The following is a 13,296-nucleotide window of genomic DNA, read 5'->3' as shown; positions in this document are numbered from 1 at the left end:
GCTGTGGTTTGGAACCTGGAGAATTTAAGGCAATGTCTGTTTGGCTCTCACTTAGGTTCAAACCAACCGCAGGCCTCTCAGATGGGTAATGCAAATGAAAGATGAAAATCCCAAACTGCTAAAGTTGTCCATCTCCCTACAGGGGATGTACTTTGAAGTGGAACACAGACCTTGGACTGCCCATGCCAATGCAGATGGACTTTCTGGTTTCTTCCACTTAGACAATGACGACTCTCTAGGGGAAGGTTAGTCTTATCCTCTTTTGTATGGGAGGGGGAGGTCATGTAGGACAGTGCCTATTTTGGACATGGTCAGCCCCCACTTTGTGCCTGGAAAATGATGTGGTTGGAAGTGCACATGGTCCCTGCCAACCAGGTCCCCTGTGCCAGATCATCTTCCCTAATCTTTACTTGTTGTTTCCACAATTGGCACCCGTTTAGATCACATTGTACCCCTGGTACCTAGGGTTTTGTGGTTAAAGAGGGTCCCAAATTGTGCCACCCTAAGGGACCCCTCACCAAGCACATCCCCCCCTGCCAGTGCAGCCTGCGTGTCTTGGTGCAGACAAAACTGAAGAATTGACATGACGCACATCCCCGTTTGCCATGCCCATAGACACTGCATGAGATATAGGAAATACACCCCTCTAGCAGGCCTTAGCCCTAAGGCAGGGTGCACTATATCTCCTGGGAGGGCATATCAGCATGAGCAAATATGCCCCTGCAATATCCTTGTAGATTCCTGGATATTGTAAGTGACCAGCGAAGCCATAGTAAGTACATGGGCTGGACACTACTCATTGCAAGTTCCCCAGCTCCATGATGGCTTCACTGAAATATGTTTGGTACCAATCATCTCGGCATAATAAACCTGCACTGATTCCAGTGTGAGATTTATTAAAAATTGCACACAGGGGGCCCCATAGCGGTCCCCTGAAACCTACGAATCCCTAGTGTGGTCACGACTGGCCTGAGCCAGCCTGCTACCACCAGACAGTGGTCAGGAGGAGCCATTGGTGACAGGGAGCTTCAAATGCCCTGCCACCTTTGTAAAGAGCCCCCAGCCTCTCCTGTTAGAGGTAGCAAGCTCCCTTCCTGTCCTCGCCCCCTTTTTGTCGTGAGGACAGATGAGAAAACTTAGCAAGAATAGGTGGTGTGCCCCCTCTGCCAACTCCACCCCTCAGGTGTTGAAGGCGAAGTGAATTACTCTTTTCAGTGCCCACCATCCTGAAGATCGTGGGACTGATCCAACCAGGGCTAAGTCCATGTCCCCTCCCACAGGAGGTGGGCATAATAGTGGGGGTAGATACCCCAGGTAAGGGACCTATGGCCACTAGCTGTCACTCCTGTATAACGCCTCTTAATCTAGCATTTAGGTAGCATCCCCAAACCCTGAACTTCAGTTCCTGATGACCTAAGAAGAGCCGGACATCACAGAGTCGCACCCGCAGCAAAGACTGCAGAAAACTACTGACTTGGCCCCAGCCCTACCGAACTGTCTGCAGCCCTTGACAACTTGACCTGCAGCCCAGCGACCTCCAGAACCTTTAGTAGGACTTCCTGTCTTCGATGAAGACCAAGACTTCCCGACAACAGCTGACCTGTTCACAAAGCAACCATCTTCAAAGTAAAGGCTCTGTGACCTGAAGAACCGCAAAGCCTGCCCTCTGTTCCACCTCTGCATCCGACACCTCTGGCCTGAGTCCAAGTGGTCTGCCAGTTCTAGTGAGATTCCCCAGCGCTCTAGAGCCCGAGTCCACTGTGTGCTGACCTCTCCCGTACTCCTTGAGAGCCTCTGTAAGGAGACCCCCTCAACCGCGACCTGCTCCGGTAAGCCGTTTCCGATGCCAAAAGACACCCCTGCACCTGTCCATCCTGGATCTTGGTGAAGAGGACAAAATGTGTCCCCTACGTCCCCGAGCATCGCAACTTACCTCTGCAGCTGTTAGCTTCTCTCGACCGGCCTCCTGCCCTGAGTATGCAATCCATTTCCAATTTGGCCTTTCTCCATTGGGCACCCGATGCTGCGTTAGCACCCTGCACCCGGCCACCCTTGTGCCGATGGTGGTGCACTCTTCCTGCTGGTTTGGACCTTGTCCACTGCTTTTCTCAACCCCTGGAGACTGGTCTCCCAAGGAGTAAGCAGCCTCTTTCCGATTTCAGCAATCTCCATCGATTTGTTTTGGGGGCCCGACCCCGTATTTTCACTCTGCACCCAGCTGCCCCTGTGCCGCTGGCGGTGGTGTGTTGGTGCTGCCTTGTGCCCTTTCCAGTGTTGGCCACCGCAACTGGACACTGGTGCCCCAAGCCGCTGCTACTTACCTGTAAGCAGCTCTGTCCGATTGACCCAGTCCCCATTGATTTGTATTGGGCGCCCAACCTCGAACTTGCACCCTTCACCCGGCTGCCCCTCTGCCACTGGTGTTGTACTGTTGGTGCTGAATGGAACCTTTCCCAATTTTACCTTAACTTCTGAAGACTGGTATTGTACGGGGCTGGTATCAAGTCTCTGAAGTCTTCTCTGCTTTTGCCGCTCTCTGGTGTTCAGTTCTTCTTAGGTTGTCAGGAAAGTTCAGCACTTAGGGATTGGGGGGGGGGGGGCACCTAAATACTATATTTTGGGGCATTTAAAGGGAGTGCCAGGTAGTAGCCAATGGGATACTTACCTTAAGGGTGATTACACCCTTTAAATGCTCACCCCACGTGGGTGGTGGGCATATCACTGATCCTGGCTGGCTAGTTTAACTCAATTCAAGATGGAGGGATGTGAAACGGGTGTCTACTTCATCTCAGAACCCATATGGGGTGGCACCGGCTGGGGGTGGACACACCTCCTGTTCTCACTATTTCCCCCCCCCCTCTGGATGTCAAAAAGTGGGGGCATGGACAGGGGGCAGGCAACTCCACTAGTTGGAGTTGCCAGTTGTCACATAAGAAAGTACAGGAAGCCTTTGAGGCTAGTCACCTTACTATGCTGTACCTTCATGGGGGAGGTGTGAAGCACCTCTGCCCAGAGCAGGCTTTTTCTGACCCACAAGAGCACAAGGCTCCACCTCAGGGGGTCAGCAATATGTCTAGAGGTGGCAGGCTGGTTGGGACCTGTCAGGCACACACTATTGGGTTGGTAGGTCCTAAGGGGTCCTCTGTGTGCAATTTTTAATAAATATGACACTGGAATCCATGGCGGTGTATTACAATTAGATGTTTGGTACCAAATATCCCATAATTCAGTGAAGCCAATATGGAGCTGTGGAACTCGTAAGGACGAGTGTCCAGCCAATGTAGTCATTATGTCTTCCGTTTACTCACAATATCTAGGAATCGACATGGATATTGCAGGGGCATATCTGCTCATGCATATATGCCCTTACAGGAGATATAGTGCTCCCTGCCTTGGGACTCCAAGGCATGCTATAGGGTGACTTACCCATATCCCATGCAGTGTCTGTGAGCATGGCACAGAGGGATGTGTGCCAGTTCGACTCTTCAGTTTGGTCTACACCAAAAAATGCAGTCTGCAATGGCACAATTTGTGCTGCAGTCCTTGGTCTCTGTTCGGGGCCAATGCCCAAGGTGCCAGGGGTACCATTTACTAGGGACTTACAAGGGCCATAGAAATTGTACCAATTGGGAAACAAAAGGTACATTTTAGGAAAAGAGCTCTGACACAGGGGACCTCGCAGGAAGGTACCCTGTGCTCTAATAGTCGATGTTACATAATTTTCCAGGCAAAAAGTGGGGGCTAACCATGTCCAAAAGAGGCACTTTCCTACATTGCGCTTCTCTTGTGGCACTAGTACGACCTTGAATTGGTCATTAAGCATGCATTTCTTTTTCCTTTCTCTAGAAGGGCTTTCTTCATTCGAGAGGGGTCTACCAAATGCTCTTCCTGCAATGCTTTTGTTCAGCATTGTAGGGATCTCTTTCTCTCTCTTTCTTCTGTGTCATAGTATGGACTTTAGATCATGTTTTAATTTCCACGACAAGGAGATCGATGGAGCTCTAATTCAGTGGTATGGGCTGTTGTCCTTGGTCCTTTAGCCTTTTCCAATCATGGGTTGATTATCTTTGAGAGGGCTGCATAGTATTTTTGTTTCTTAGGTATTTTTTTTCCAACACTTCCTTATCCCTCTGCTGTGGGTAATTTTGTCCACCTCTCTCATGCTGGCTTCCCACAGTCCTAGTGGAGCGTCTTCTTTGCTTCACCTGTAATTCTTTACACAGCCTGGTTAAATTATCTCATTATGGACCGGCTAGTCCTATTCATGGATCTTTTTCTCAGATCAGTTTGCAGACCTGCCTCCAAAGATGGTGTTGCTTGGGTATCTGATTCTAAGGTGAGGAATCTCTGTCTAGATGTCTCTATCAGATGAATAAGTTATTTACCCTCGGTAACGCCTTATCTGGTAGAGAGAGGATCTAGCCGCAGATTCTTTAACGACCCATCCATCCTCCACGCTCTGCGAACTGTTAGTCCCGTTACCTGCAAGATCCCTTTCTTAGCATTCTGATGCCTTTCTTTAGTACTTTGTAATTGTTTGACACAAAGATGTCTCTTTTTTGGCACCCTTTTTCCATAAGCAGTTTCTATAAGTGGGTCTGCGTTGTTGACGCGAAAAACAGTCACAGAAGAAATTAACATCAGGGGAGGGCTTTTATGGACTTAATCGACGTAGGGAGGAGGATGTCGCTATGGAGTCGCTCGACGCTCTCTACCAACGCGCAGAGGTATTTCCAGTTTCAGTCTGGCACCTGGGGATGATTCTAAGATAACAAATCTGCGGCTAGATCCTGTCTCCACCAGATAAAGCGTTACCTAACTTCTTCTGCCCCTCTTTCTGAAGTCTTGCTCTAGATTCTTTACCTTGCCCAGCAGTGCTTTGCTGTAGGCACTCTTTCGGGCTATCTGTTTGCTCTTTCTGGATTACTAGGGACAGGGCTGACCCCTTCCAGGGCCCTAGTTTTACACACCAGTGGTCAGAACACTTAATGGCTCCGCACTTCTGGTGTAGAAAGTAGTGAAAAGAAACTCACATCATCGCGCCTAGGTGACGCCTATATAGTATCGCAACATCACTTCTGGCGCTGCAGACGCCAACGACACACGCAGATCCGAACGAAGCCACCTACCAGCACGCATGGGTACTGCTCACAAAGAATCTTCCGGATCCAGTCTGACACCTGGGAAAATTCAAAGGTAAGGAATCTGCGGCTAGATATAGTCTCTACCAGATAAGGTGTTACTGAAGATAAGTAACTTGTTTGTCTCTGCTAGAATCAGTCAGAATCTTCCATCTCTGGACAGTGTAAAGCCTGTATGTATAGTCCCAAGAATGTGTTTACCTTCACTACTTTTATAGAACGACACTGAGACCAGTCATTAACTGTTCAATGCAGTTGTCCCATGCAAGGATGGAGTTCTTGACATTTTTGGGTTCTTAACTAATCCTGTCCTAACAGCCTCAAACTACTGAAATTGTTTCTTTAAAGTGGTAAGTAAGAGCATCAACCTGACAAAGGTTAATGTTAAAATGATTCTATATTGGCGTGGGTCTCCTTTCCATCTTTCGCTTTTGTCTCCTTTCCATCTTTCGCTTTTGTCTCCTCTGTTTGCTGGTGTTGGATGCTCTGGAGTACATCTTTTAGTGAGGATTATTTTTGTATTCGGTGTTTGAAAGTACCACTTCTAGAAAGTAGGTGTTTACTTGCCTAAGTCTTCCAGTGTGCTCTGCTGTTGTGTATTGGCTGTCTGGTTTTGGATCGCTAGGCAGGCTGAGCCCGACCTGGATTGAATAGAGAGATCTGCAGTTGGAGTATGGGGAGGGGTGACCCTTTGATGTGAGCCAGGCTGTGCCTGGCAAGGTGAATGATGGCTCCAACTCCCACTGTTCGTCTGATGGCAGACCCCCTCTTCCTGAAAGGCAGGATGCAGCCTTGTAAACAAAGTGCTCCTGGACCACACCAAACTGGTTCTGGCTGGGTTCAGTGACTTGTGACTTTTGAGAACAAAGACTTTTGGGGTATAAATATCTGTGCAAAAACCCCAACACGGTGTGTTACTTCGAAATGTCAAGACGAATCTCTGTCCGTGTAACTAGTGGGAAAGGACTTTGAGACTATCATCCATCTTGCTGAAGCAACTACCCAAGAGCCTGATTTGAGTTTGCCTCCTGCTGAAGACTCAGGGACATTAAACTTCACCCATCAGCCTTCTGAATTCCTATTGAGGGAGATTCTACTAGCAGGTAAGGCTTTGTCGAGAATTCCAGAGCCTCTGGGTCTACTGCGGGGAACGTTGGCTGAAAATCATAGCTATCGCTATTGTGGGCCGCTGCAGCTGAGTAGCTGTTGCCGCTGAGAGCCCGCATTTGCCTGTGCTACGAGAATCATCGCGATCGCGGGCCGCTGCAGCTGAGGAGCTGTTGCTGCTGAGAGCCCACCTTTGCCTGTGCTACGAGAATCATTGCTATCGCTATTTTGGGCAGCTGCAGCGGAGGAGCTATGCCGCTGAGTGCCCGCCTTTAATCATCGTCTCAAGATCATCATGAGTGCATGCCGCGGACTGCTGCAGCTGGGAGCTGTGGCTGCTGCGAGTCCGCCTGTCATCATCGCGGCTCCCTCACGAAGCTGCGTGCCGTGCCCCTTTAAACCTCAGGTACATTGTGCATCACCGGGTCGCGTAGACCCCGGCCTCGAACTAAGTTTGTTTCACACGCTTTTGATTGCTTTTCTTGCTTTTTAAGTGCATCTATATTTATGTGCATTGTGGCTCCCTGATCGCTTTTGAGCCTCGTGTTAAGCCTATATAAAGATACTCATTTATCTATAACTACTTGTGTGGTGTCCCTTTGTAGTGTCTTCACTGCGTTATTGTGTGTGGTCATAAATGCTTCACACGCTGCCTCTTAGATGGGCCTGTCTGCTCATGCTACGTTACCACAGGGTTGATCAGGGGTTATCAAAGGGTGTAGCACCCTTACTCTGACTTAGGAAGAAGGGTCCCTATTTGGACACTGGCGCCAGCCTCTGTCAACTGGAGATCCCCATTTCTAACAGGTTGTGTGAAGGCAGCCTTGAAATTAATGCCATGTGGGGTCCATTAATGCTGAATGTAAAGCAGGGAGTAGTGAAAATGAGGTTTATAGCATGTTAATGATTGCAGAAAGTATCAGCCAGTTACATACTGAGAACTCTTTAAATCACTCTGGAGATACCTAGGGAATATCACTTTGGTTGAGTTCTGTTTCTAAAAGCATGGTTCTTGAGGTCATGAACTTTATAAGCCTTTCTTATAAAAGCTTTCCAACAAGTGGATCTCTTTTGAGGTTCTTGTCATCTACCTTGACGCGCATGCTATTTCTTTCTTTATAAGTTGAAAAGGCATAGTGATGTCAAACTTGTTGTGTTTGTGATTTTGATGACTCTTACTATTGATCATAGCATTTGGGTGTATGGATCAAGTCGACAAAAGAATATGAACGCGAGAGAGCAGTGGACGTCAGTGCCGCCCTTCTGGAATTCTACCTGCATAAACTTAATGTCAACGTAAGTGCATACACTCCCTTCCTGTTAGTAAACTTGTCTCTGAGCTCGTAGTGCATACTATTCTTTCAGCAGATGCATTAAATACCCTATTTGCCATGGTGCATGAAGCCCAGTGCAAACAAGGCAACCTCCACTGCTGCTTTACTAATGATATCTTCTTCTAGCCACTTGCGGTGATCTATGGTCACTTTGTGACACATTGCAGTGGCTGGCACCACTCATCACCAGTGTTGAAGAAGCTTTATTACCTCTTACTGCGTGTGATTGAACACCTTATTTGTACCATTCATCGCAAACCAATTCATTTTACTCTATTTTGCTCATGTGTTTGGACTTTTCCAGAAGTGCTGAGGCCATGTTTAACTGTTCCAACAGTCATTCGAGTTTAAGTTGATATGCTTTTATTCCCTTGTTACCTTTTCTCAAGTTTTATCAATGATTACTTAACTTTCAAGTTTTAAAATCACAGGTGCAAGAAGGGGATGTTTAATAACGATGTTTTTGCCTTCTGAAATTGGTTTGTGGGTGTTAATCATGACAAAAATATGATGCTTGCCCATTATGTCTTGTATTCTGGAGAAGAGAAGTATGGACTGCTCTCAGATAGTGAAAAATAACCTATTTTTTTAACTTGATTTACCAATATTCTCGTTTATTGTTATTTTTGGAAGAGAACAATCCAAGAAAAGCATACAACGTTTTCTGTAGTGATTCCTATCCGGTAGATATGTACATTTCCCATTACAGAAAAGGGTAAACAAAAAACACAGACCGTATTGTTCCTCAAACCATGGTTCGGAACTAGAACTGCCCGGAATTTGTTTAGTCAGAACCTCAAAGTTGAGATCCCAAAACAAACTCTAAAGAAATCCTGAATAAGTTTTGCCACATCATCTAAACTATACTCTACAAAGTGGTTCCCTTGAAAAAGAACAAGCCAAAATCAGACTAAAGGGTGTAACAAATTATACAATGCCCAATTGGTTATGCTTCAGAAACCCAGCAGAAAATTATAATGCGAGTGGCATCAATCTTGGATAGAGGATTATATGGCTAGGTGTTGAATGCACAGAAGGAGTAGCTTCAAATCCTAATAGGTGAAACCTGTAGACTGTTTGAAACATATCAATAATTCAGCCAATAGAAATGTTTAACAAGTATCGCCATAATAATCAGTTAACATCATCCAAACTACAAGCAAAGCTAACACTGTTTGAGATGAATCTGTAGTCACCAGACTAGCATTGAACTAGAGCATCTATATGTCTGGTTGAACCATTATCGGTTTCCAGCCTCATCTGTTGGCCCTGCAGTACTTTGTAGTAGTGGCATTGTATTGGTGCTGTCAGTATGTATGAATGCCTGTGGCATTTGTATAGCACAGACATAGATGAAAGGCAGCTGTAAAGGCTCAAAGCCAAAGATATATTGACTGTGTGATTGGAGGGGCAACTTTTAAGAGCAGAAGTGGGCTGTTACTGCATTGGGCAGTCAAAATGGGTACCGGGATGTCTGATATCCTTAGTATGTAGATGGAAGATGGCCTGTTGCCTTATTTTATCTTTTTTGCATTTCTCGGTTTCTGTTCTTATGGAGTCCATGCCATGGGTGTTTTGAGAGCCTTCAGAGCCTTCAGAATTGTTATCTTCGTTAACCTGTTAGTCCGAGGTTCTGGTTGTGACTGCTTTGTTGATGATGCAGCTTGTTTTGAAAATTGTGTGCGGTAACAAGGGAAGCCAGTAGAGGTCCATCAGGGTCCCGATAATGTGGCCATAGTTCTTGTGACCTTTGATTAGGTGTTCTGTGCCATGTGGGGGTGGTGTGAGTGTAGGAAAGTTGTATTTTCTCTCATGGTTACCTCAAATTTTTGCTGGTGTTCTGTTTTCTGACTAATCTGACTTGGATCCTTCTAATCAGGACCCCAGTCACACAGCGCACTGGAAATCACGGGGTGGGCCTAGTGTGAGGTGGAAAGCAGAGCTACTTAAATGGGTGTCGAGTGAAAGTACAGTTAGACTTCAGCATGCCAAGCGGAGTAATAACGATAAGGCGCTGGAGTCTGCAAGGTCAGGGGAGGCCCTAGTTGTGGCGCTGCAAGCCCCAGAGGTGGATTCAGATGTGGACTCAGCCTTGGATACCCAGATGGGGCACTCTTGAAATGTGAGAGCGGGGGGGAATACCCCTGGACAGGCATGTTGTGCAGTCACTTTAATGGAGTGATTAGAAGCGATGACGTATTGAACTGCTGTCACCATGCAAAGTACTGCCGAGGGAATGGTTGTTTTTGGATTGAGTGGATGGACACACCGGTGGAGCGAGAGGGGGGGTTCGCTTATTCTCAGTTATACTACCCAGCACTATTAGAAAGGGCACGCCTTAATAAACACTGTGGAATGAGCTTCTGTCCGATAGTAGAAAGCCGTATGTGGGAGGAGTAGCAGAGGCTTGGTTGAGGATTGTTGCATACGGATCTAAGAACATGAAGAAAGTGGGCGGTGAATCTCCTGACAAGAGGGGTTGTTGCTGGGAGGGGTATTGATCATGAGTAAAATGGGAATGATGGTTTGTTGTTGTGTAAGGAAAACTAATAAAAATAGTAAAAAAACAAATCAGGACCCCAGTCACTGTGCTCCCTCCCTAGGTTTAACTCTGGTAAGTACTTTGTTACCTTCCCAATTGGCTAGTGGTGTAACCTTCTAAATCCCTAGTATATGGTAATAAGGTACCCAGGGCATAGGTACACAAGGGGTCTCCCTTGGGCTGCAGCATGTGTTATGCCCTCCATGGGAGACCACTCAAACTGTGACTCCAGGCCTGCCATTGCAGCCCGTGTGAGCTGGTGCTAGCACCACTCACGACAGATATAAGTTTCCTGATATCTGAGGTCACTGCTCTTAAAACCTATGTCACCCTAAGGCAGGCCTTTCATTCCTGAAAGGAGGGTGCTAAGTAATACGTGTGAGGGTAAACTGCATGAGCAGGACACCCCCTACAAACCCCTGAGTCAATTCTCAAAGGTTTGTAAGTGCGGTCAGCCATTTAATACATATAGTTATTACGTGATGTCTAACTATATATTGGCTGCACCGAAACCGGTCATGTTTGGTATCAAACATGTTGGAATCCTACCCCAAACCTGATTCCAGTGTTGGATGTAGGATCCCATGTACTGTGGTGCTCCCCTAGGGAGCCCCCTGTTTCCTGGTACCAGCCTTTCAGGGTCTAACAGCTAGCTAGTGCTGCTGCCGACCACAGACACAATTCTGCCCTCCTGCTGCTGAGCTGAGCTCGAGCAGGGTAAGGTAGAACAATAGGTTTGCTGTCACAGGGAGGTGTGGCCACCTCCCAGACAAGACTTATTGTATTGGGCTGGGGTGAGGGCGCTTGCCAGCGCCACAAAACTGCTTTGAAGGTCACTTTTGGTGCCCTCCTTGCCTACTCCAGTTGGAACCAGTTCCGGGAGCTGTTGACTCCCGCTCTGGTGCAAAACTGGACAAAGGACATGGGAGTATCCTCCCCTCTGTCCAGCCCCTCCTCCCGGAGGGATCCCTGATATGTCCCAACCCTTTCTCTCTGTTACTTAAGAGCTTACCTGTGGGTGACTTTTGAGATACATTGTTGGGACAAGATTCAGATCCGAAACCACTTCTACTGTCTGGGCACCTTGGACTTCAAATAATTAGAACAGGTAGTACTGGTTTTGTCGCTGTCGACTGCACATCTTCTGTCATGTGCAACAATTGTAAGAAAATGTCGAAGTATCTAATTGGTGCTATAATGTTACAAAAGCATCCTACTACCATGATGCATGAAATATATTAGTACAAGTTCCTCTGTGCAAGCAGGTAAGATCGTAGTACCAAAGCACTCCCAACAGTAGTCAAAGAGAACAGTTTCAAAATGTCATATTCACATGATTATTCATTCTAAAATTGAAGACAAATGTCAGAAGGTTGCAGACGGTAGTGCGTATTAATACCAGGCAAAACAGCCGATATGCGATTAGTCACGCAATGACTTCTTCAAGGCTGTAATCATATATATACACTAGTACAGTCATTCACAACATGTTTTAAAGACAAACACTCTTCGTCAGCACAATGGACAATGTTATTACATTTTGATGTCCAATCACTAGGAAGGAAGAAGATCCTTGATTCTCCAGTACTGTATCTTTTATAGATTCACATGCTTTAATCTTCCCAGTCGTGTTGGTGGGAGTCCCACGGTAACAGTAGAAATATGAGTACTGAATCCCGCAGCATTGGGCCTCAAGTGCGCGTGAGTTGGTGGAGCTAAGCAGGAAAGATCGGATGGAAGGAAAAGCTGCGGTCAGCCGTGCAGAGGATCTGTATGCATATGCCCGGCCTCTCTAGGAAGTGAATGCAGCTGGTTTATTGCTTTTCCCGCCTTCGTGAGACCTATCTGATTTTCGGAGGTTACGGAGCTTGTCAGGGTGAAGCAGTCTTTGTTTCTGACAACTTCTTGGATTTAAAGGTATTTCATTTCTAAACAGACGGAGAGAAGAGCTGGAGCACTCATCCCGTGTCAGACACTGTGTTTAATTGCTTTTCTTTCTCGAGAGAGTCTTAGCAGTTTATTCTCTCGTAGCAGCTTTCAGTCTTCGTTTCATGCTGTGTTTGGAAACAGCTGATTGCATTGGTTTCTTCGCGTAAATAAGTATCCGTCCTTTACTACTGCGCTGTGCCTTTTAAACAGCGTCCTTGTGCTCATTTCAAAGGAACATTTATGGGGCATTGACGCAGTGATTTGCGTGACTTTATTTCTGCCTTACATTTAATCCCGTGGTACCTGCTCTTTATCTCTCAGTGTGGAGCCTTTTTTGGGATTACGTATTTTGGAACTTTCATTAAGAGCATTGCTGCTTGTCGCATTGTGAGTACATGAACCTAGACCTGGTGGAGATTTATTAACTGCACGAGCACGCCGTGAGGAGAACGGCTCAATACACGGGCTCACCTGTTCGCCCCTTGCACCACGGACACCACGAACTCTGCTACCATCACTGCCGTGAGGGGAACGGCCCTTTGAAAAACTTCAACCCCCAGAGTGCTCAGTCCCGGGCGCCCACTGCTAACGTCATCGCAGCGCCCGGGCTGCATTTAAGCCTCCCAAGCGCAAGGGCGGGCCCGTCCTTGCCCGTCATCGCCAGTTGGAGCCAGGGCAGGGCCACCCCCCTTAACTTGTATGTTCCATGTATGTTCCTGGATTCTGCCCTTCCACTAGGACTGTTGACTAAGGTACTGTGAAAATTTCTCTTGCCTCTCATTGTGGGAGCATTTTACACTCCTTTGTTCCCTCCTTTCTTTGCTTGCTGTCATTAATTCCAGCTTCCTTCACGCTGTGTGGGCATTGCCTCATAGAGGAGCGTTTTTCTTTTCTTTTCTTCATTGGTCAAAGCCGCTGTTGGGATATAACAGGGGTTGAGGGTTGAGGGCTGCGAGCAAGAGGGCTGGGACTCCATTTTCTAGGAGCCCCAGGTACCCGCGCCCGCCCCATCTGGGCTGCTCTCCCTCCTTCCCCACCCCCGCACCCCCGCACCCAAAGACCGGGTGAGCAAATACCGGCTTACCTTGTACTCTCTGGGACCTCCTAGCAAACCTGGTACTGCCATCTTGGATTCCTTGAGGTCACTTAACGCAATTCTGCCCACGCCTCGCGGAAACCGTAGCCCGGATTCCGCTGTGCAGAGGGGCGCTTTCCTCACTGGATTAAAGCTGCTGTTGGGGAA

General features: G+C 47.3%; 1 protein-coding gene across 2 annotated transcripts in view; it reads left to right on the top strand.

The window, feature by feature from the left end:
• The window catches only part of MROH1 (maestro heat like repeat family member 1), a 2,508,022-nt gene that overhangs the window by 1,631,982 nt on the left and 862,744 nt on the right, over positions 1-13,296 (top strand). For both annotated transcript variants that reach the window (XM_085604508.1, XM_085604507.1), the window contains one exon: positions 7,440-7,544. In XM_085604508.1, coding sequence (XP_085460634.1) covers positions 7,440-7,544 — 105 coding nt within the window. The remainder of the gene's footprint in view (positions 1-7,439; positions 7,545-13,296) is intronic.

Source organism: Triturus cristatus, chromosome 5_1 (genome assembly GCF_964204655.1).
Source record: "Triturus cristatus chromosome 5_1, aTriCri1.1, whole genome shotgun sequence".
In the NCBI taxonomy this organism is placed as follows: Eukaryota; Metazoa; Chordata; class Amphibia; order Caudata; family Salamandridae; genus Triturus; species Triturus cristatus.
This window is presented reverse-complemented; position numbering and strand designations above follow the sequence as displayed.